Genomic DNA, 23,082 nt, shown 5'->3' with positions numbered 1-23,082 from the left:
GTCTGTACTCTGTTCTCCGCTTCCTCAGTCAAGAAAGAGGGGAGTCTTCTATCAGAGTTTCAGCCTCCCTGTTTGGGTTCCTCCGAGTGTAGCCTGCACTCAATGTATAAACCATAAAAAACAGGTTACTTCCTTTGGGCAGGTCCCAAACCTCTCACTTTGGTTCACTCTCCAACGCTTTCAGGTGTCTGTTTTTGTATTGTCTCCAGAGATCATAGTTGCCACCTGAGGGACGGTTAGATCATCTTGGAAACAACATTTCCATGGGTGTTTTACATTTCTTTAAATTTGAAAACAAAAATTAAAAAAAAACCCAGATACAGAAAGTAACATTTTAGACCACGGTAGTCTCATGGGTGGTGGGCAATACTGTTGAAGGCAAATCTCTCAACATGTCATTTATTTTATTTTACTTATTTATTTTTGAGAGAGAGCGACAGAGCATGAGTGAGGGAGGGGCAGAGAGAGAGGGAGACACAGAATCTGAAACAGGCTGCAGGCTCCGAGCAGTCAGCACAGAGCCGGACGCGGGGCTCGAACTCACGGACCTCCAGATCATGACCTGAGCCGAAGTCGGCCGCTTAACTGACTGAGCCACCCAGGCGCCCCAGTATTTCCATGTTTAATGTTTAGTGTTTTTAATGTTTTCCACAGTGGCTTCATCAATTTACATACCAATGTGCAATTTTTTTCTTATTGAAGTGTAATTCACATAAAGTGTTAGTTTCTCAGTGCTCATCAATATAAGTGTACTCCTAATCCCCTTTATTTCACCCATGCCCACCCCCTGCCCGAGCCCCCACCCCAGCCCCCCGTCAGGCAGCCACCAGCTTGTTCTGTTTTGAAGAGTCTAGGTTTTCTTTTTTCCTTCGTTCATTTGTTTTGTGTCTTCAATTCCGCATAAGTGAAATCATAGCATCCATTGTGGGATTCTCAAAGCAGGATATGATCTGAATCATTTCAATGCCCGGCAACTGCCAGACAGGGTACAAAGATGGGAGAGGCCTGAGGAGTCCCAGATGAGGGACTCCTACTGCGAACAAAACTGACAGCGAACCAGGGAGTACCGCCTGGGGTGGGAAAGCCCAGGCTGGGGCTTGGCACAGAGCCGGAGGCCAGGGGAGACTGCGTGGATTTGCAAGGCCCAGCCCGTGGCTCCGCCTCTTTGCGGCAGAGCTCAGGCCGGTGCAAACCGGTTCAGTGCCCCGACGGACACACCGCAGCACCCAATCCTCCGCTCGCCCCCTCCTCCCCAGTTCTCCTTGGGAGACCGGGAGTGGCAAGTGGCCAGCTTGGCCAGAGGCAGCTCTGAACCAGGCGGCCTGGGCTGACAGCTAACGACAACCACCGCTGGCGCTGCGGGGAGACCTGCGAGCCGGGGTGTAGGCGGGGGGCCGGCCCCCGTCGGCTCGGTGCCCCGCAGTCCACTCTGGCGCGGACTGCCCCGGAGCCTGCGGGCTCGGGAGGCGGAGGGGTGGCGGGGCGGGCCCGGGAGCGGCCGGAGCCTGCGCAGTGCGGCGCCCGCGCCCGGCGGGGGATGACGTAACCTCCGCCTGCGGCCTCCGCGCCCCGCCCCGCGCCGCGCTCCGCGAACCGGGCGAGCGCTGCGCGGGCGGCGCCTGGCTGGCCACCGCCTCCCCCTTGGCGTCCGCGCAGCCGGGTCTTTGTCCGCCGGCCCCGCGGCCGCCCGCGCTTTGTTCCCGGCGCCCGTCTCCCGCCGGCCGGGGCGCGCCGCCGAGCAGCCCCCCGCGTCGCGCTGGCGTCGTCCTCGTCCCCCTCGCCGCCCCCCGCGCGCGGCCGGGCCTTGCCCCCCATGGTCTCCCGGCCGGAGCCGGAGAGCGAGGCCATGGACGCGGAGCTGGTGGTGACGCCGCCGGGCTGTTCGCACCTGAGCAGCTTCAAGGTGGACAACTGGAAGCAGAACCTGCGGGCCATCTACCAGTGCTTCGTGTGGAGCGGCACGGCGGAGGCCCGCAAGCGCAAGGTGCGACCCCCTCTCCCCCGGGAAAACTGCGGGCTGCGCTGGGGGCCGGAGGAGACCCCTCGTGCTGCAGCGCTGCCCGGCGAGCTGGTTGTGATGGGGCTTTTGGGCCCTGTTGGGGGCGAAGAGAAGGAAGGGAGGGCTTGCTAGTTTCTTGCCGACCCCTTTGGGCGGCGTTCGCAGGCGGGGGGGTGGGGGTAGGGCGCTTCTCCTTTCCAATTCCCCCCCAACCTCCCTCCGCCCCCTCCCTCCCGCGCCCTCTTTTCCCCTCCCCCACCTTCCTCCGCCCCTCCGCTGCGCGGGTGGGGACGGAGCAGGGGCGGGGTTTGGGGCGTGTCCAGTTCCGGGGGTGGGTGAGTGCAGATCTGGGAACCGGGAGGTTTTCTCTTCCAGGGTTGCGGTGGAAGCTTGGTCCCTAGGAGGCAGGTGTCCCACGTTCCAGCGCTGGGCCTCACCCGGGAATCTTCCAGGGCGGGGGAGGGTTCGGGGGGGGGATGGGGGCAGTGAAGAAAACGTAAGACAAAGAAAACTAAAAAGGGACAAAGACTCCGGGGACTGTTGGGTGGCCTGCTGTAGGCCAGTTGCTTGCCACCATTTTGGGCTCTAGAAGGAGTGTGCATCAAAGCTTACCTGGGTCAGGGAAACGGAACCACGTGTCGGGATCGGGAGTTGTTAGGGTGAAGCTACAATTGTCTTGGTGCCTGGGCAAAACACCTCACCGGCTCCCGGGTCCGCAGGAACGACTGTAGGGAAATGGCAACGCCCCGCCTCGTTTCAGATTTGGACGTGGGTGGAGGGGATGACCGTTGGGAATGGAACAAGTCAAGCCAGTGTTCAGACCTATATCCGGGAGAGCCATTTCGTTATCAGCACGGTTGTGGTTTGGAGAACCGCTTGTAGCTACGGAGGAATGGATTTACAAGAAAAGATCGGTCTGTTGGGAAGGTGGGAGAGTGGCGTGCCTTCTCGTTAAGAGGCTTTAGTCAGAAACTGATCGCCTCCAGTGACATGTTGAAGAAATTACATTTTTAGCGTTATATTTTTCAGATGTATGTCCTATTAGGCTTATTAATGATTTGGAAATCGGAAAATAACGGCATTCTTATCTGAATAAACCTTGGTACAGTGTGACGCGATTTTGCATATTAGGAAGGTTGGGAGGTGTATTAGGTTCCACCTTGAATAGCTTTTTGGTGTGGGGGGGGAGGGGGAACTAACATCCCCTGAGATTGTAGGGAATGTTAAGCACCGGTTTTATTTCTTTTTAACAGTAACGGTGTTGGGAAGCATTACCTCTTAGAATGAACTAAAATCGGGAATGATTTCTCTTAGGATCAGAGTGAGATTCTTGCTAATGGAATTACATGCTTTTAAAAAAATAGCCTGGTTGGAACCATCAGTCTTCAGGTGATTGTATTGTTACCACTGCATATTAGTTCATTGGTTGGGGCTTATATGATCTCTAAGATTCTTCTCCGTATTGGATTAAGTAAGGAATCCCCTGCTTTTTGCTTTTTTCTTCTCTCTCGCCCCACCCCTGTAATTCTTTAACAAAAAACTTTTGTTTAACAGTCCAGTTTAACACATCATTAGCTTTGTCTCATTTCCTAAAGGAAGGAATCACTCTGTGTGTGTGTGTGTGTGTGTGTGCGCGCACGCGCGCGCGCTGAGTTTTGGATTAACCTTTAATGTCACTTGCTTAGTTTCAAAGCTGTTATTCTTTGTTATTCACTAGTAAGAACTCGAGCTACAGACGGGTAAGAGGTGGTGATAAATACTCTCAAACTTCAGATCTGTCAGCGTTGGCAATACTTTTTGGTAGTATACCAGCGAGGAATCTTAATGTCCTTCATCTTTTATGCTCCAGACTTTTTGGGGGGGGGGGGTGTATTTTGTATCTTTTGGGTCCTATATAACTGCATTTCTAGCACTCTCTAGTGGCCCAGCCAAGGAAGAGTTGGTTTGACAAATCCTTTAACCCAGACCATTAGCAATGAACAATACACATTTGTCCGTTTGTGTGGGATTCTCAGCAGATCTGTAGGCTTAGTATATTTTTGGTTTTAACAATATGAAGTTTCCTACTAAAATATTTCAATTTAAGTTATAATATTTGTAAATAAAGTGACTTTTGAGGTTGAAGTCGCAGCTGCAGCGTAACCATAGGAACGCAGCCCTGGATGAAAAGAGAGTTAGAACTTTAAGTAGAAGCGTTAATGGTTTTTGTATCCAACTTTGATTCTTCTTTTGATAGGCACAGAGTGAGAAGAACATGATCAGATTTGATAACTTTCTATCCAATTTCGGCTTGGTTTGCAGTAAAACTTACCTACTACCGAATGTAAAACTGTTCCCACCATTCAGGACTCAGTGCTACCACAGTGGACTCTGCATTTCTGGCATGTGTTAAATATAGCACATGTCTTACCGTTAGGGTTTTTGTGTGTGAAAAAGAAACTGGCAATGAAAACATCAAGAATTTACAGTGCTGCTGGTTATTATGACTTAACATAGTCTACGTTTTATTTTGAATATATGGACCCTTGGGAGAACAGGTAATATTTTTTAAATAATGACCCCTCTCTTTTTTGAACGACTTCCGTGGCTAAAATTTTCCAGCTGCTTGTCCTCAAAACATAGCCCTCTTTGTAGCTGTAGTAAATTCTCTTATCAAATATACTTTGCCACAAGGGAAGAAGAGTTGTCAAACATACTGTGAGTATTTTGGATTATTATGGATTCTGGTTTCATTTGGTCAGTAATCTGGACAGGAAACTGCTTTGGAAGGCTTCCGAGGCACAAAATTTGGGGCCTAGAGCAACCAGCTCTTTGGGGTAGAAATTCTTAGGGAAATATTTTGTTTGAGACAGGGGCTGGAGAGAAGGAAACTTACCTAGCAAATGAAAACACCTGTCATTTGTTCTGTTTCTACATTTGTGGTCTTTCACACCACCATTTAAATGTGGAATAGGTACCCTCTGGAAGAAAGGGAGTGATTCCCTAATTGTTAGACCTCTCATTTTCTCTTCAGTCCAGAGTCAACTCTGAACCCTGGGTTTCTATCTTGAGGAATTGAAATCAGAATTGTCAAAACCCGTTAAATAGTAGGTATCACATAGTAAGATAATAAATATCTGCTTTAAATTTTAGAGTATTTGTGGATGCCTAATGATAATTCCTACACATAGGGTAGTTAGAGCCTGAACATACATAAAATAATGCGTAAATAATTCTAGATGCTTAATTGTTGGTAAGTTTTACTGAGGAAGGTTAAAATTCATGAATCTGTATATTTTAAAAAAACAGAAGTGACCATGTGAACATGTTCTTAATGCGTAAAAATAAAACACCTTCTGGATTATTGAATATGTAAGGTGAGTCTTTTCTGGCTCCAGACAATATGTTTGATGCCTGGGTCTTTCAAATTTTTTAAAAATTATAAACACATGTGTACATATAAAGCAAAGCTACACGTTTTTATTTATGTAAATATACATGCTGTGTATGTTGGTTCCTTTTTTCACTTGTTGCCCATAAATCTGTTGAGCCTGTGCAGTTAATACTCCATTGAGTGGAAATAGCGTTGTGTATTTTCCCCATTTTTTCAAGCTTTCAATTTGGAGAATTTACTAAGAATTTGTAAAACTTAAACCTGGTAATCAGTTTAAAGAAGGAATAATCTTGGGCAAGACATTTTTATGTTTTTGTTTGCTGAGATACTGAAATGTGATTTGTCTACTTGACATCAAACCTGAGATGCGTGTAAAAAAGTGCACTTTTGGGGTGCCTGGGTGGCTCAGGCAGTTATGCCGCTGACTTAGGCTCAGGTCATGATCTCAGTGGTTTGTGAGTTCGAGCCCTGCGTTGCACTCTGTGCTGACAGCTCGGAGCCTGGAGCCTGCTTTGGATTCTGTGTCTCCCTCTTTCTCTGCTCCTCCCCTGCTCACGCTCTGTCTCTCAAAAATAAATAAAGATTAAAATTTTTTTTAAAAATTAAAAGTGCACTTTTGTTTATGGAAAAAAATGGGGAGGGAGGTAGCTAAAAGGAAACATAAAAAACAATGTGCAGCAAAAGTTGAGGATAGTAGTTTTTAGAGTAAAAGTGGAGTGCCCTTTCATTTTGAATCTTTACAAAGCAACAATATAGATTGTTAGCCTGTGGACACTTGCTTACAATGAGAGTAGCTCTTACAGTCAGTGTTGTAGAAGTGTGGCTCAGGAGGTAGGAAATGGTCTTACTTATCTTGAGTGGTACTTTTGCCCTGTGTTTTAGGAAAAGATGTGCTGTAGGACTCAACACTGGTCCTCTCTTTATCATTGCTGCTTTAGTCCTGGAGTCTGAGATCCGAATGAATCTCTAGTACTTGAACTTTTTAATAGAAATCATCATTGGGGAATAACAGTTCTGCTGTTACTGGCTTAGACAGACTACATGGGGTGACAGGACACACTGGGAGGTCATAAACCGGGCGCTGGCCCCACCAGTGAAACAGATTAGTCCTCACTGACTCAGCCAGGCACTTAAACGTGATGGTGAGAAAGCCACTAAGCCCTTTGTTTTTGAACTTTTTAAGTTCAGTTCATTTGTTGGATATGTCTTTTTTTTTTTTTTAGGTAAACTTTTTTCTTTTCAAATTTTATTGCTTTGAGGAATTCACTTTTGCTTTATTTATCGATGCCGTGGATCTTTCAAGTCCTTACAACAAAACACTATACAATTCATACGAAGCAGGGGACAAGTCATTGCAAGTAAAAGATCCAAAGCAGAAAAAAATTTTCCTTTTGAGATACTTGTAGATTGCCATGCCGTTGTGAAAAATAATACAGAGAGGTCCCTGTACCCTTTACCTAGTTGCCCCCAAAGGTAATATCTTGCAAACTATAATAAAATATTAACAGTCAGGATACCAACATTGATACATATCCTCTGTGATATAATCCGCCTATTTTATTCAGATTCCCCCCCCCCCATGTCCCTGATTGTTAACATCTTAGTTGCCATGGTACAATTTGTCACGACTAATGACCAAGCTTGATACATTGTTACTAACTAGAAATCATACTTTATTCAGATCTCATTAATTTTTCCCTGATCTCCTTTTTCTTTCTCAGAATCCCACCCAGGATCCCACAGTACATTTAGTTGTCATGTCTCCTTAGGCTCCTCTGGCTTGTGACGTCTTCTCAGACGGTCCTTGTGTTTGATGACCTTTGCAGTTTTGGGGGCATATTGCTCAGGTTTCTTCTAGGATGCCCCTCGATTGGGGCTTGTCTGATGTTTTTCTCATGGTTCTTAGTTGTGGTTACAGGTTTGGGGAAGACCAAGTTCTGTCAAAGGTGATGCGGTCAACATGACTTAATACTGTTGGTGGTGAACTTGACCACAGGGCTGTCAGGCTGCTCTTCTGTGAAGTGGCTCCTTCCCTCCTTTCCCTACTGTCCTCTTTGGAACAGAGTCACTCTGCACATGTCCACTTGAGGAGTGGATGCCTCCTTGAGGCCAGAATATCTATAGAAATTATTTGGAAATTTTATATAGGAAATATTTGTACTTTCTCATTCCTTTAGTATTTATTTAACCATGTGTATCAGTATGGACTCAGGGATGTTTTATACTATGGGTTATAATCCAGTGCTCTCTTTTGTTGCTCAGGCTGTTCCAGCTTTAGCCAGTGAGAGTTCTTCCGGTTGTCTTCTGTGTCACTTTGACATACCCTCACCAATTTTTGGTCGGTTGGTGGTGGTTTTTGAGGACATCCGTCCTTTCTGGTACCGTCAGACTTTCTAGGCTTATATTGTATATTTTCCTCCCCGGTCTTAGAATCTGCCATTTCTCCAAGGAGTCCTAGTTCCTTTTACTGGAGAATAGAATTAGAATATATGGTTTGGGCAGTGGTGTGCTTGTTGGTACCAATGTTGTGGCTTCTCAGCCCTCGGGGGACATAGCTAAGAAACAGCTCTGAATTGGCTGGCATACACTAATTCACGTACACACAAGTCTATGGTTATTCACCTCCACTCCTATTAAACTATACCTGAGTTTGTAGTCATGTCTCCCAACTCTAATCCAGTACCACATGGGTCATTCTAGTCTTCTCCTTTCACTTATCTGTAACTTCTCTGTCCAACATAGAAAGTTATCAACCATCCGTGTACTTATCTGTTTCATTTCAGTGTACATGTATAGGGGGCAAGGGTAGGCCACCCCCAAATGTGACACTTTGGCATATTGTTTATTTTTAATTAAAAGTTCCTTAAAAACCACCTATGCAAGAACATTCTGATCCTCCTTTGTCTCCAGAAAGCAGGAAATAAATCTTCCATGTCAAAAGGTACCCTCTTTGTACCAGGAGCTAAAGAGACATCTTTATGGTCAGAGGTGGGGAATTTAGAACCAAAAAGGCTGAACAACCTTTGTTACTTTTTACCAATTTACTACCCCAGCCCAGATTCTGTGTGGAATTCCTTTTTAATTGAAGTTCCTGAACATAAGTTTTTGTCCTGTCAATTCCTCTCAGATTTATTGTTTCTTTGTCTAAAAAGTATAAAAACTACCAGTCTTTTTTCATTTCTTTGGGTCTTAATTTCAGTATTGGGTCTCCGTGTGCACATAAGTAAATTTTTTTTTTCTTCTGTTAATATGTCTCGTGTCGATTTAAATCTTAGACCAGCTGGAAGAATCTTAAAGGGTAGAGGGAAATTTTTCCCCTTTAATAGTGGTTTCAGAATTGTTAATCTGCCCCCCCCCCCACCTTTGAGAAGCATCATTAGGGTTAGGTATGGCTCCTTTGGACTTTAGTTTTACACTCTCCACTCATTTCCAAGTTATTTAGGCAACCTGTCCCACACCAATTACATTGGAGTTATAGCATACATTTATTTGTAATGTAATCAGATTCTTTTGTCATAGCTACACTCCATCCTGGCACCCTCTGACTGCCTAATTGTACCTTAAAAGTTCACTGATTTCGGGGCGCCTGGGTGGCGCAGTCGGTGAAGCGTCCGACTTCAGCCAGGTCACGATCTCACGGTCCGTGAGTTCGAGCCCCGCGTCAGGCTCTGGGCTGATGGCTCAGAGCCTGGAGCCTGTTTCTGATTCTGTGTCTCCCTCTCTCTCTGCCCCTCCCCCATTCATGCTCTGTCTCTCTCTGTCCCAAAAAATAAATAAACGTTGAAAAAAAAAAATTAAAAAAAAAAAGTTCACTGATTTCTCATTATGATGATAGTACTTTATATTTACATAGTATTTTATATTTTGTAAAGCATTTTTCATATATAAATTCATTTTGGTTTTGTTACTCGTGATACACTTTTTTTTTTTTTTTTTTTTTTTTTTTTTTACTCATGATACATTTTTTTTAGGTAGGCTTGGCAGGTAAGTCTCCTAATCTATATCCAAGGGCACTTGATAGTGAACATCGAGTCTGAACCTTCAAATTAGATTAGTTTGAGTGTGGAGTTCATATTCCCCCTTAATTTATTCTGGAATGTTTTCCAGTATTCCCAAGTATACTCTAATCTCAGCAAAACACAGACCTGATATCCAGCCCACGTTGTCCCCTGTTTGCAACTGATTAGGACCCCCTTCTTCGAGTTCAGTAATTTGTTAAAATGGTTAACAAAACTCAGGGAAACATTTACTCACGTTTACTAGATTATTTTAAAAGATAGTCCAAAGGGTGCAGATGAAGAGGTGCTTAGGATGAGTCCGGGAGGGTCCTGGGCACACGAGGGTACTGGATCCCCGGAGGGTCTCAGTGGAGGGTGCTTCACCCTCCCAGTGCGTGGGTGCATCAATCAACACACATGCCCTCTGAACCCTTTCTGTTAGCATTTTTATGAAGGCTTCATTCATAATGATCAGTTAAGGTATGATCGATTAAGCAGGCGTTGATCAAATCATTACACAGACATGATTGATCAAATCATTGGCCCGTTGGTGGAGGTTGGGATAGGACTGAAAGTTCCAGCCCTCTGATCACACTGTTGGTTCCCTAACATCCAGACCCCACCCTGAGGCTCTCCCTGAGCTTTATCCCCTCATTAAGATAACTTACTGGTTGAAAGGGACTTGTTTCAATAACAAAAGACACCCTTTTCAATCTCATCACTTAAACATTCCAAGGGGTTTAGGAGCTCTGTGCTTGGAACTTTGAAGGAAGACCGGAATACAGTATGTATTTTCTTATATCACAGTGATGTCACTGCCACATTTGTACCTTGAAGGAGTTGGACTAAATCTATTTTAGTTGAGATTCAAAGGCCCAAGTCTTGCTTTCTGAGACTGGGAAATTTGAGGAGATTGTTTAATTTCAGTTTTGTCTTTGCCTTTTAGTGCCTCAGTTCATGTAGGAAATGTTGCGTCTTCCTGTCCCTTTGCTTAGATCAGAGTCTGTGATGGTAAAACAGTATATTGAGCCCTTGAAAAAGTCATTGAAGAGAATGCGTAACAATTAAACATACCTTCTTTACAATTGTCAGATTTAGTAGTAGTTCCGGTCACGGGTAATATGTGAAATGTGCATTAGTTCTTAAGGTGCTGTCTCCTGTTTGTAGTTTTCTTTAAGCTGGACTCAAAATTCACTGCACACCTGAGTCATCCTATGGGTGAGTCCACCTGTATTTGACTTAAAGGGCCATGCGCCTTCTGCCCCCTCCGATCCTTCTTGGGGTAGTGAGGAGGGTGTGAGAAAGGAGATAATAGAGATTAAGGTATCCAAAGAAATGCTGTTACTATTGGAGCCAAATGAATGGACTTTCAGTGCATTTCTTGTACTATGTAAACTCAGAACTGTTTTTTTTTTTAAGTTTTTATTTTTTTTTAATGTTTATTTTTGAGTGAGAGTGAGAGACAGAGAGTGAGCGGGGGAGGGTCAGAGAGAGAGAGGGAGACTCAGAATCCAAAGCAGGCTCCAGGCTCTGAGCTGTCAGCATGAATGGTGAGATCAGACCTGAGCTGAAGTTTGATGTTCAACCGACCGAGCCATCCAGGCGCCCCTTTGAGTTTTTATTTAAATTCCAGTTAATTAACATACACTGTAATATTCGTTTCAGGTGTAAAATACAGTGATTCAACACCTGTACATCGCCCGGTGCTCATCCTAAGTGCCCTCCGTAACCCCTGGCACCTATTTTTTTAATTAAAAATTTTTAATGTTTATTTTTGAGAGAGGGAGAGACAAAGTGTGAGCAGGGAAGGGGCAGAGAAAGAGGGAGACATAGAAACCGAAGCAGGCTCCAGGCTCCCAGCTGTCAGCACAGAGCCTGACTTGGGCCCAACTCACGAACAGTGAGATCATGACCTGAGCCAGAAATTGGATGCTTGACCTACTGAGCCACCTTGCCCCACCCCACCCCCAGCACCCATTTAACACACCCCCAGCCACCTTCCCTCTGGGGACCATTAGTTATCTATAGTTTGGAGTCTTTCTTGGTTTGTTTTCTCTTTTTTTTTCCCTTTGTTCGTTTGTTTTGTTCCTTAAATTCCGCACTTGAGTGAAATCCTATATTTGTTTTTCTCCAGCTTATTTTGCCTAGCACAGTCCTCTCTAGCCCCATCCCTATAGCTGCAAACAGAACTCTTAAATCATTGATCCTATCTGCTTCTCCTATCCATAAAAATCCCCGTTGCGTTTCAGGATTACTTGTGGGCTCCTGAATCTACTTGAAGTAACTCCTAGGAGAAAGGGATTTAATACAAAAATCTTTTCGAGGACTCCAAGAGCAGTAGATTCCAGGTTGAGTTTCCTGGATCCCCCACCAGCCTCCGGAATCCCTCTGCCTCTGCAGATCCAGGACTGTGTGCAGTGCCTCCCTGGCAGGAAGCTGTAAGATCAGCTGATCGGGGAAACCTGCCGTCCGCGGCAGCCAACTGTTCCAGAAAGCAGATGTCCCTGTGCCTCTCCCTGGCCCACTCAGATGGCCGGTGTGTGGTGCAGGGGTGTCTAGCCTTTGCGGGAGTGAGAATAATAATAGCTAACGTCGACCCTGTATTATTTCCTGCAGCTGCTTTAGCAAGTGACCACAAACTGGTTTAGAACAAGTTCTGGAGGCCAGGATCCCAGAATCTGGTGTTGGCAGGACCACGCCCCTCTAGGGGGCTCTGGGGACAGGGGAACCACTACTGGCCTGCGGCCGACCTGGCCCCATCCCCTCCAGTTTCTGACCTCCTCTTTCCGCTTGCCTTCTTTCCTGTGTATGGGGTCTTTCTGTGTCTCCTTCAAGGACACTCAGGATGGCATTTAGGGCCATCCCAGATAATCAGGTATAATCTCATCTCAAGACCCTTAATTACATATACAAAATACTTTTTTGAAATAAGGTAACATTCACAGGTTCTGGAGATTAAGACAGGGACACACCTTTTAGGGAGCCACTGTCAGCCTTACAAATCCTATGGGCAGTGTTCTCAGTCCATGAAAAGCATCGAATCTGTTAACCCTCGTAATAGCTGTATGAGGTAGATACGTGTCCACATTTTTACTTTATTTATTTATTTTGATAGAGAGAGCATCCCAGCCAAGCTCTGCACTGTCAGAGCAGAGCCAGACGTGGGGCTTGAACTCATAAACTGTGAGATCATGACCTGAGAGCCAAAGTTGGATGCTCAACTGACTGAGCCACCCAGACTGAGAACTGGTCTCTTAATTGTTGAATCCATCAACTCAGTAAAAGGCCTTCACTGGTAGGTGCCCTGCAGTTGAGTGTCCTGGGTTTTACACACATGAACAATGGTCACCCAGAGGAAGCAATTAGGTCCGTGTGGAAATGCTTTTCCTTCTTGTTCTTAGTTCTTGTTCTTAGTGTTCTTAGTTCCCATTTTGAGTTAATTCTTTTGACTCCATATGAATTGAGTTCACACCCCTTGTAAGAAACACTTGTTCTATAGAATTCCATAGAATTGAGCTTTCTGCTCTTGTATACAGACCTTTCTGACTTCCCCAGTGTTCACTCACCTGATGTGGTTCTCCTTGTAAATTTCATAATATTTGGTTTGTGTTTCTCAGCTTAACCATATATCTCTGTGTTTATTATTTTGTATTATGGGTTTTTATTCCTATTAACTTTAATTATTTTATTATATTAATGTTTTTTATTCTTGAGAGAGAGAGACACACACACAGAATCCGAAGCAGGCTCCAGGCTCTGAACCATCAGCACAGAGCCCGATGTGGGGCTCGAACTCATAAGCCATAAGATGATGACCTGAGCCGAAGTTGGACGCTCAACTGACTGAGCCACCCAGGGCCCCTTTTTATTTCTCCTCTTGAAGAAGCATACTCCTTGGTGAATTTCTGTGAAGTGAACATGTTCATGTCCTGGCCACACAGAGGAGAGGTGACACCCAACGCTCCAGGTGTCCCCTTTGATCCCCTTCCTGGTCCCAACCCTCCTCCCTCAGGAGAATCTGCTATCCACCTACACGTGACCATGAAATTACCTCTGCGGGCTTTAGGACTTTGTATGACGGTAGCCGGCAGTATGTAATTTTCTGTGGCCAGCCGCCTCCGTGCTCTGTTGTGAGGTCATCCCTTGCTGGATGTACCGTGAATTCCTTTTCGTTGCTCTGGTACCCACTCAGTGGCTCTACCACAGCTTATTCTTCTTGCTACAGATGAATATTTTATTATTTTCACATTTGGGATATTACCATTATGATACTCTTTTATGTGGCCTTTGGTGTCCTTGATATATGTATTTCTGTCATGTGTAAGTTCCCATTTCTCTTATACCTAAACTTAGGAATGGAATTAATTGAGTCTTAAGGTATGTATTATTTAATAGTTGTTTTCCCTTGATTTATTTTAAAAAATATGAAACCTACAGAAATAGCAAGAATACTAAAATGAGTATCATACACATCTATCTAGATTCAGCAGTTGTTTGTTTTGGGGAATGTTAGGGTTTGAATGAGGTGGTGTTTGTTGGCCAGAATTCTCTTTTGTCTTTTCAATTAACAGAAGTGATCTCTGGGGTGATACTTTGAAATTAAATATCTAGTGCCCCAGTACACTTATATACAGACATATGTTCACACATCCACATGTGTACTCGGGCATGCACACACGGATATGTAAGTCATTTAGTGTATTTTTTAAAATATAATTTGTCAGGGCGCCTGGGTGGCTCAGTCGGTTGAGTGTCCAACTTCGGCTCAGATCATGATCTCACAGTTGATGAGTTCGAGCCCGGCATCGGGCTCTGTGCTGACAGCTCAGAGCCTGGAACCTGCTCCTGATTCAGGGTCTCCCTCTCTCTCTGCCTCTCCCCTGCTCGTGCTCTGTGTCTCTCTGTCTCAAAAATAAAGATAAACATTAAAAAAATTTTTTTTTAATAAAAAAATAAAGAATATAATTTGTCAAGTTGGCTAACATACAGTGTATACAGTGTATCTTTTTTAAATTGAGTTGAAATTCACATAACTTAAAAAATAACCACTTTAGAATGAACTATTCATGGGGCACCTGGGTGACTCATTCAGTTGAGTGTCTGATTCCTGATTTCAGCTCAGGTCAGGGGATTGAGCCCTGGATTGGGCTCCACGCTGAGCATGGCACCTGCTTGGGATTCTCTCCCCTGCTTGTGCGCGCGCGTGCGCTCTCTCTCTCTTTAAAATAAAAAATAAGTAAATAAGTAAAATAAAATTGAAAATTTGAAAATAAAAAATAAAATGAACAATTCAGTGTATTCATAATGTTGTACAGTCATCATCCTATCTCTACCAACTTTCTTTTTTTTTTTTTTTTAATTTTTTTTTTTCAACATTTATTTATTTTTGGGACAGAGAGAGACAGAGCATGAACGGGGGAGGGGCAGAGAGAGAGGGAGACACAGAATTGGAAACAGGCTCCAGGCTCTGAGCCATCAGCCCAGAGCCTGACGCGGGGCTCGAACTCCCGGACCGCGAGATCGTGACCTGGCTGAAGTCGGACGCCCAACCGACTGCGCCACCCAGGCGCCCCTCTACCAACTTTCAAATCACTTTCATCTGCTCCCCATTCTCTCTCTCTCCCCAGCCCCTGGCCGCCTCTAATGTCTGTTCTGTCTTTTTGGATTTACCTCTTTTGAGCATTCTATATTAATGGAATCACACAATATGTGTCCTTTTGTGTCTGGCTTCTCTCACTTCGCATTATGTTTTCAAGGTTCATCCATGTTGTAGCAGGTATCAGAACTTCATTCTTTTTTATGGCCAAATAATACTTCGTTGTGTATATGTAATATTTTGTGTATGTATTCATCCTTTAATGGACATTTGGGCTCTTTCTTCTTCCTTCTAACTATTGTGAGTGACCCAGTATTTTTCTACCCTGTGGTTTTAGCATCCATGGCTGATTCTTGCCTGAACCCATTATTACTGTGATGATTATAAAGTGAAGATTCTGCATTTGTATCTTTGTCCTTCCTACTACATTGATTAGTTGGGAGTTCTGTGAACAAGTCTGTTAAGACTGTGTGTGTGTGTGTGTGTGTGTGTGTGTGTGTGTGTGTGTGTGTGTATGTAGTAATATCAGAATGGACTTGGGGATTCTTTCTTATTCAGTGTATAATCCATTTTTTTTCTTCAAGTATTTATTTTGAGAGAGAGGGAGGGAGAGAATCTCAAGCAGGCTCCTCCCTGTTCACACAGACCCCTGTGTAGGGCTCGATCTCACAAACTGAGATCATGAACTGAGCCTAGATCAAGAGTCCGTTGTTTGACTGAGCTACCCAGGTGCACTGTAATCCATTCGTATTCGTTTTTATGTTCAAATTGTACCAGAATTGCCTAGTGGGAATTCCTCAAGCTGGCTCCCATTCTTTCTCACTTGACCCCCTTGGTGTTAGAGTCAGTGGCTTATAAAAGGTGTCCATTTATGTTCAAACGCCAGTTCAAGAACTGTTCATGGCCAGGGTGTGTGGCAAAGTCATTCGTGTTTATGGATAATAGATTTGTGACGTACATCAGTGGTGAACATGTCAGGGGCGCACCATGTAATAAAATCTGATTTGCTGCCTTAAAAGGAGTATTGAGTGGCAGGGGGTGGGGGGGGGGGCAGGGAACCTGGGTGGCTTAGTTGGTGCTGACAGCACAGAGCCTGCTTGGGATTCTCTCTCTCTCTGTCCCTCTCTCTCTCCCGCTCCCTCCCTCCCTCCCTCCCTCCCTCCCTCCCTCCCTCTGCCCCTCCCCCATTCATGCACACACTTTCTCTCTCAAAATAAATAAAACTTAAAAAAGTATTGAGCTTGAACTTTATTTAAATGAAAAAGATTTAGCTGAATATTGAATATGTGTGTGTATTTATTTATATTTTAGGCTTTCTTTCCCTGACCTGATAACATCAGGACATGATAAATTTCTGTGTGCTTAAATGTTTATTTACTTGTGGGGTTTTTTTGTTTTGTTTTGTTTTTGAGAGAGAGAGACCACAAGCAGGGAGGGGCACAGAGAGAGAGAGAGAGAGAGAGAGAGATTGAGAATCTGAAGCAGGCTCCAGGTTCTGAGCTGTCAGCACTAAACCCAAACGGGACTTGAACCCACAAGCCACGAGATAGTGACCTGAGCTGAAGTCAGAAGCTTAACCGACTGAGCCACCCAGGCGCCCCTTCTGTGTTTTTAGTTGGAGCTGATCTGCTTCTTTGTAATTGCTAGTTTCTTTTTGTGCAGCTAAGATCTTTTTCTTTAGGCAGATTTTTCTTTCATGAAATTCTGCAAAAGAACAGGTGGCATATTTTTACATTTAAAATTCAGAGTTTAATTTTTATCTGTTTTAGAAACTGTGTGTAGGGGCGCCTGGGTGGCTCAGTCGGTTGAGTGTCTGACTTTGGCTTAGCTCATGATCTTGTGGTATGTGAGTTCGAGCCCTGCCAGCTCGAATCTCATCAGCTCGTGATCTCGCGGTATGTGAGTTCGAGCCCTGCCATCGGGCTGTGTGCTGACAGCTGGGAGCCTGGAGCCTGCTTAGGATTCTGTGTCTCCTCCTCTGTCTGCCCCTCCCATCCTTATGCTCTGTCTCAATAATAAACGTTAAAAAACCCAAAACAACCTTTTTGTGTGTTTTAAGGGAAAATTATTAAGTGTGATAGTTATGTAATTATTCAGATAAGCTTATGTTTTCAGGGCAATGCTACTGTTGAATTTTCTTGTTCTATAGAATTAGATTTACTGTTTCAAGTTCTTAGAGGAATTTTTTAAAATCATGATAATGCCTTTAAAATATCCTGAGTGGTAAAAATAAAGGATACCTCTTAATCTTTCCTATTCTTTCTATCTGTAATTGTAGTGAATGGCAAACAGATTCTAGCTTGTGGTGGTAACTAAGAATCTCCAGGAATCTGTTGTTTTATAGTATTTATAACTAATGGGGAATTTTCCTTGATACCTATATCATTTGTTTACATCAAATATAATTGTATATGTAATTTAAAAACGTCCTCTGTATTCCTGAAAGCAGTCACAGTGAATTAATCTCTTCGATTTGTCACTGGACGAATAAATAGATGATACAACCACTAACTGTATTACTACGGCACTTCAGAAAAGTCTTCCACACAGACCGCAGCATCCTGTGGCCTTGCTTTAGGACTGGTGGCTCTCAACCGGCAGGAGGGTGCCACCTGTGATCTCGTGGGCAGAGGCCAGAGATGCTGCTGGCCATCCCGTGGTGCCCAGGAAACACCCCACACCCTCCCGCACACACGCAAAGAGTTACCAGGCCCCACGTGTCTGTGGTGGTGTTACTGGGAAGTCCTGCATTGGGGGCGAACCTTACGGGGTTCTCAGAGGTAGCTTCTTCGTGTTAACAAACATAAGTACTGACCATTGAGAGTAATTGTTTCCCCAAGAAGAAATACGGTTTTAATGATCAGGTTTATTTATTTATTTTTTAATGTTTATTTTTGAGAGATACTGAGTGTGAATGCGGAAGGGGAGAGAGAGAGGGAGACACAGAATCAGAAGGCTGCAGACTCAGCTGTTAGCACAGAGCCTGATGCGGGGCTCGAATTCGCGAACTTCGAGATCTTGACCTGAGCCAAAGTCGGATGCTTAGCCAGTTGAGCCATCCAGGCGCCCCTTAACGATCAGGTTTAAATTTGGGCCCAGAGATAAAACCACCAGCAGCTGAAAGGTGATGGATCAGCCTTGGCACCCTGAGAGTGGTGTGGGTCTGTGGTTCTCGGGACGCCCCTGGGGCCTTGCTCCATCCCGTGTTCCTGGGCAGGATCTGGATCTCTCCCCAGCTCCCGGCTGGGTGGGCATTCAGAGAACCTGACATGCAGAAACGTCTGCGATTCGGCCACAGCGTGGTTCTGGCTCACCTAATTTGTCTTCCGACCTCGGGCTTCAGGCGCTAGGCTCTGTTGTCTTCAAGGAGTTCATCCGTGCACCCTCCCTGCCCATAAGGCAGCTTCCATCTAAGTAAAAACTGTGGTTCATGTTTTATAGTAAATGTGGTTTGAGCCTAGTCCCAGACCCTCTCCTCCCTCCACACCCTCTGTTCTAGGTGAAGGCACAGCCTGTCACCCCTGGGCTTGGCACTTGCCTTCTTCTTGTGTGTGCAGAGTGAAGCTTAGGAGTAGGCTGCCTCCAGGGTGAGGGGGCTGCTGGGGTAGGCGCGTCCCAGTCCACGTTCTCCCTGTGTCCCCCACCCCATGGTCACAAACATATACAATAGCTTTCTTCGGGTGTCGGAAGAGCCTAAAGCCTTTCCCCTGCCCGGGGTGGGTTGGGGGGTGGGAGGGTTGTGAGGACTGAATGAGGTTAAGTCCTCTGAAACCCCCGGCACCAGGGTCTAGAATGCACATGGCGGGTAGTACGGATTGCTTGTGCGGGCAGCCCTTTCTGTTGTAACCTTCCCTTCCCCGGACCCTGTTCATTTTCCGCTTTCCTCCGTCTCCCTGCTTCCCGCCCACCTGTCAGAACAGAAGAGAATTGTATTCCGTGCTGCCGTGTCGGACGTTGGAAATTGATAATCTGCAGGGAGTTTATAGTGACTACGGTGTGGTTGTCATATTGTGCGAGAAAGCAGTGGCGTTCTTGGGTGGTTGGGTGTATGAGAATCCTAACGACTTGCAGTTGCTGAGATTAGAGTTTTAGGTTTCTGTGGTCTAGTTCTTGGCAACAAACTGTTTCTTTTTCTTCTTCTTCTTCTGTATCGCTTTGACTCAACGTCCCTGTGTGTTGGTTGGTTGATTGCTTCTAACTTTGCTGTGGTCTTGTGACCTGGAATATCAAACGCGCAGTGACATCCATGGTAAGGGTGACTAGGCTTGGAGCCGCCGGGCTGGGGTGGGGACAGGAGCTGAGAGGGTTGGGGTGCCCTGTTGGGACTCAGGAGGAGAACACTAAGACTTTGATGGCTCCTCAAGCTTTACGTGGTAAATGAGCTTTTTTTTTTTTTTTAAACGTTTGTTTATTTTTGAGAGATAGAGATAGAGTACAAGCAGGGAAAAGGCAGAGAGGAGGGAGACACAGAATCCAAAGCAGGCTCCAGGCTCTGAGCTGTCAGCACAGAGCCTGACGTGGGGCTCGAACCTGCCCCTCTCGAGATCATGACCCAAAGTGAAGTCGGATGCTGAACTGAATGAGCCACCCAGGCGCCCCTGGGCTGAGGTTTTTTACACGGACCTAGTTTTGAGCTAATTGAGCTAATGTACATTTTGGGGCAGTTGAAAGGAGAAAGGATTAACGGAGGGTCTCTCAGGTCGTACAGGGTATGCTGTGATCTCCTTTCCCCACACGGGTCACTTTGCTCACCCGCTTTCTTGGTAAGAAGGCCCATCGTGCCATGCGCTGGCTCCTAATTCTCTTCTCTCGATTTCAGGCAAAGTCGTGTGTGTGTCACGTCTGTGGTGTCCACCTGAACAGGCTCCACTCCTGCCTGCACTGCGTCTTCTTTGGCTGTTTCACAAAGAAACATATTCACGAGCATGCGAAGTCCAAGCGGCACAACCTGGGTAAGGCGCCTTCTGATGAGTGTCCCTGGTGTGGGGACGGCCACTACCCGGCCTGCTGTTCCCTGAGTCGTGGCTCCCAGCTCATCCGGGGCCCTGTCTGAAGTCCTCGTGCAACTCCAGGGGCGAGTTGATGAACAGATGAACTCAACAGGCTTATGCACCCAGCTGGCCTTGGGGCTCTCGAGTGGATGTTGATATCTGTGCCATCAGCACAGAGCCCGATGTGGGGCTCGAACCCGCCAGCCGTGAGATGATGACCTGAGCTGAGATCAGGAGTCAGACTCTTAACCGACTGAGCCAAACAGGAGCCCTGCAATGTTAGTTATTAACACCAGTGTGGAGTTGAGGGATTTTTATTGCTTCCTATGGTGGATTTTCATGGTTCTCGATAATACAGAGTCACGAAAAGGCTGACGGCACCGTGGCATCAAGATCAGTTGTTTCGTGTAGTTGCAGGTTCAAGCTGTCGCACATTCTGGAAATTACACAAAGCGGAGTTTTGCTCTTGGCTTTCTTTTCTGACCGTGTTCGTTAAGTGTCTCTCTCCTTTAGTATGTGTGATGTTTTCTCTTGAGTGATGGGGAGGCTCTTTGGCTGGCCTTAAGAAAGTCACTTTCACGAGGTCCAGGCCAAAGAGCTATTACTTCACGGCGGCTCGGCGTTGCCAGTTAAAGGTATTTTTAGGCCTTTTTAGGTAGTAGAAATGGAATGTAAGGACTCAGTCCTCTCTGCTGGACTTACTTGTAACTAACAACTTAGACTGAGCCTGAGTGAAAAGGGTGCTTGGAGCTAGGGGTTCAGGTTGTGACATTGAGCTCGTTGGCCTTTTTGGAAGGAGAGCTAATGGACCTAATAGTGCTGTCATGAGCTCTGTCCACAGAGGAACAAGGTAGTTCGTGATCTCTTCTTACATTGAGTAACCAGAGGCAAAAGACACGGGTCAGGACCTTGTGGATGTGATCAAACTCTGTAGTACTCACTTACTGTAGATCTTTGCTTTTACCGGTACAAATGAGGAGTAATGCTGCCGTATCTGTTCTCCAACCAGCCCCATTTAGGGGGCTCTGCTGTTATGCCCGGGCTGTGATTCCATGTGGTTAGAGGGTTATGGAGAATTGAAAGTATATTTGCACTTGAAAAAGCTATCTGAAGAATTACATTGTTACGCAGAATCAGCTACAAAAATCACTTCAGAAATGCGTCCATTTTTAACCTGATTGATACACTCGTCCTCTATTTCTGCTGGAATGAGTAAGTTTTAGAAGGCTTGCTTTCAGAAACAAAACCAAAAACGGAGAAAGATGCGTTTGAGTCCGTGAACGTACTGGAGATTGCACGTGTATGTGTTTAACCAAAAGCTAGAATTAGTTTCTGTGTCCAGGTGGACAGGAGGGTGGCGGGCACAGGAGAGCGAGGCCGAAGCGGCAAAGTGCTGGAGGAGAAGAACGGGGAGGGGCAGCCCCGGTCCTGCCTGGCGGTTTGGTCTCCGTTTCCCCCACTTAGGAGGTCACCTGCTCGTCTTCCGCCCTGTGCGTCCAGCTGCTGCTCCCGCCCGTTATCTCCAGAGCAACTTCTAGGCTGGCGATACTCTGGTTGTCCTTTCATGCAGAGTATTTCGCAGGATGTTCCAGGGCAAAGTGATTGAGCAGTGGTATGGGGAGTGAGGGGCCTCGACCTCCTGGTGGCCCACTTCTTCTGCCTCCCAGGGGATCTGTGGTAGTACGACGTTGAGACCTGAAGTTCCCGTCAGGCATCCAGGTTTTAGTTGGAGTAGCACGGAGACCTAAACTGAGTCTTGTCTGAATATTGTGGACGATGCACTTAAAAACAGAGTATTGGTAGAGGAAGGCCATTGTCGAAGGTCTTGTGGAGGGACGGGCGAGTGTGGCACGGGACGAGGAGGGTCTGACGGCAGTCTGAGGTCCTGCCCTGTCAAGTTGCCTTAATGCAGTGTGATAAATACACACTTCAGGGAAGAGAACTTCCCCTCTTTCGGGGTAGTCACTCAGCTTTGCTGGTATGCTTCCACCTGTACGGGTTGGTGTCCCAAACTGGGTGTCGGAATATTCCAGCCAGCTGTGGGGCGGGTACAACAGAGTAAGGTGACAGACTTGGAGCTGCTTTGTGTTCGTACCTTCTAGTTTCATGCAGGTCTGGTTTTGTGCTGAGTCCAAGGGTACTTCGATTTTGTCTGTATGAGCCACAGAGGTGTAAAAGTAATGCCTTTAGCTTTGTTCCGTGTGTGCGTGTGTCTTTCAAGAGTTAGAGTGTGTGTTGATGGGTGTAGGATATCAGTTCGCTTATGAATCGCCAGTGTTTTTCCTCCATTCTCGAGGTTACCCTGCGACCAAACAGAAAAGGACCTTGCGTGGTGCATGCACGGTGCTTCTGTGAGCTGATGGCTTTGGGAATTCCCAAGGAAGCCAGTATACCCTCGTCTTGACTATGAAATAATTTTCCAGGGGAGCTACCCTGATGGGAGGTGTTGCTTTGGGCTTTTAAATTTTATGTTGAGGTGAAACTCACATGATGTGCAACGAAGCATTTGAAAGCATACAATCCAGCAGCTTTTCGTCACTCACCAGTTGTGCAACCACCACCCCTCTACTCTCCAACCTCGTCGTCATCTCGGAAGAATACCCCACCTCCAGGAACTAATTCTTTCCTCCCTCCAACGCCTGGCACTCGCTAATCTGCTTTTTGTCTCTCTGGATTTGCCCATTCTGAATATTTCATAACAGGAATTATACGGTACATGACCCTTTGTGTCCAGCTTCTCTCTCTCAGCATGCTTCCAGGGCTGATCCACGCCGTAGCATGTGTCAGTAGTCCGTGCGTTGTATGTTTGAGTAACACTCCATTGTGTGGACCTTCCATATTTTGCTTATCTTTGTATCCATTAATGGATATTTGGGTTGTTTCCACCTTTGGGCCCTTATGATAAGGCTGTTATAAACATCCATGTGTAAGTTTCTGTGTGGACATACGTTTACCTTTTTTTAAGATGTATACCTAGAGCGGATTCGCTAGAGCGAATTAGCGGTGTCATATGATATTTCCGTGTTGACTTTTTTGTGGAGCCACCAAACTTGCCCACAGTGGCTGCACCATTTTACGTTCCTGCCGGCAGTGCCTGAGTGTTGCTGTTTCTGCACATGCTCACC

The 23,082-nt window shown here is 45.8% G+C and overlaps 1 protein-coding gene across 1 annotated transcript in view; it reads left to right on the top strand.

The window, feature by feature from the left end:
• The first annotated feature begins 1,598 nt into the window (after positions 1 to 1,598).
• Positions 1,599 to 23,082, top strand: part of USP22 (ubiquitin specific peptidase 22) — a 45,146-nt gene continuing 23,662 nt past the window's right edge. Inside the window, exons 1-2 of the mRNA XM_086686233.1 lie at positions 1,599 to 1,984; positions 19,786 to 19,918. Of these exons, the coding sequence (XP_086542359.1) occupies positions 1,814 to 1,984; positions 19,786 to 19,918 (304 nt within the window). The 5' untranslated portion in view covers positions 1,599 to 1,813. The remainder of the gene's footprint in view (positions 1,985 to 19,785; positions 19,919 to 23,082) is intronic.

Source organism: Puma concolor, chromosome E1 (genome assembly GCF_028749965.1).
Source record: "Puma concolor isolate L17-30 chromosome E1, mPumCon1.1.hap2, whole genome shotgun sequence".
Lineage (NCBI taxonomy): Eukaryota > Metazoa > Chordata > Mammalia > Carnivora > Felidae > Puma > Puma concolor.
This window is presented reverse-complemented; position numbering and strand designations above follow the sequence as displayed.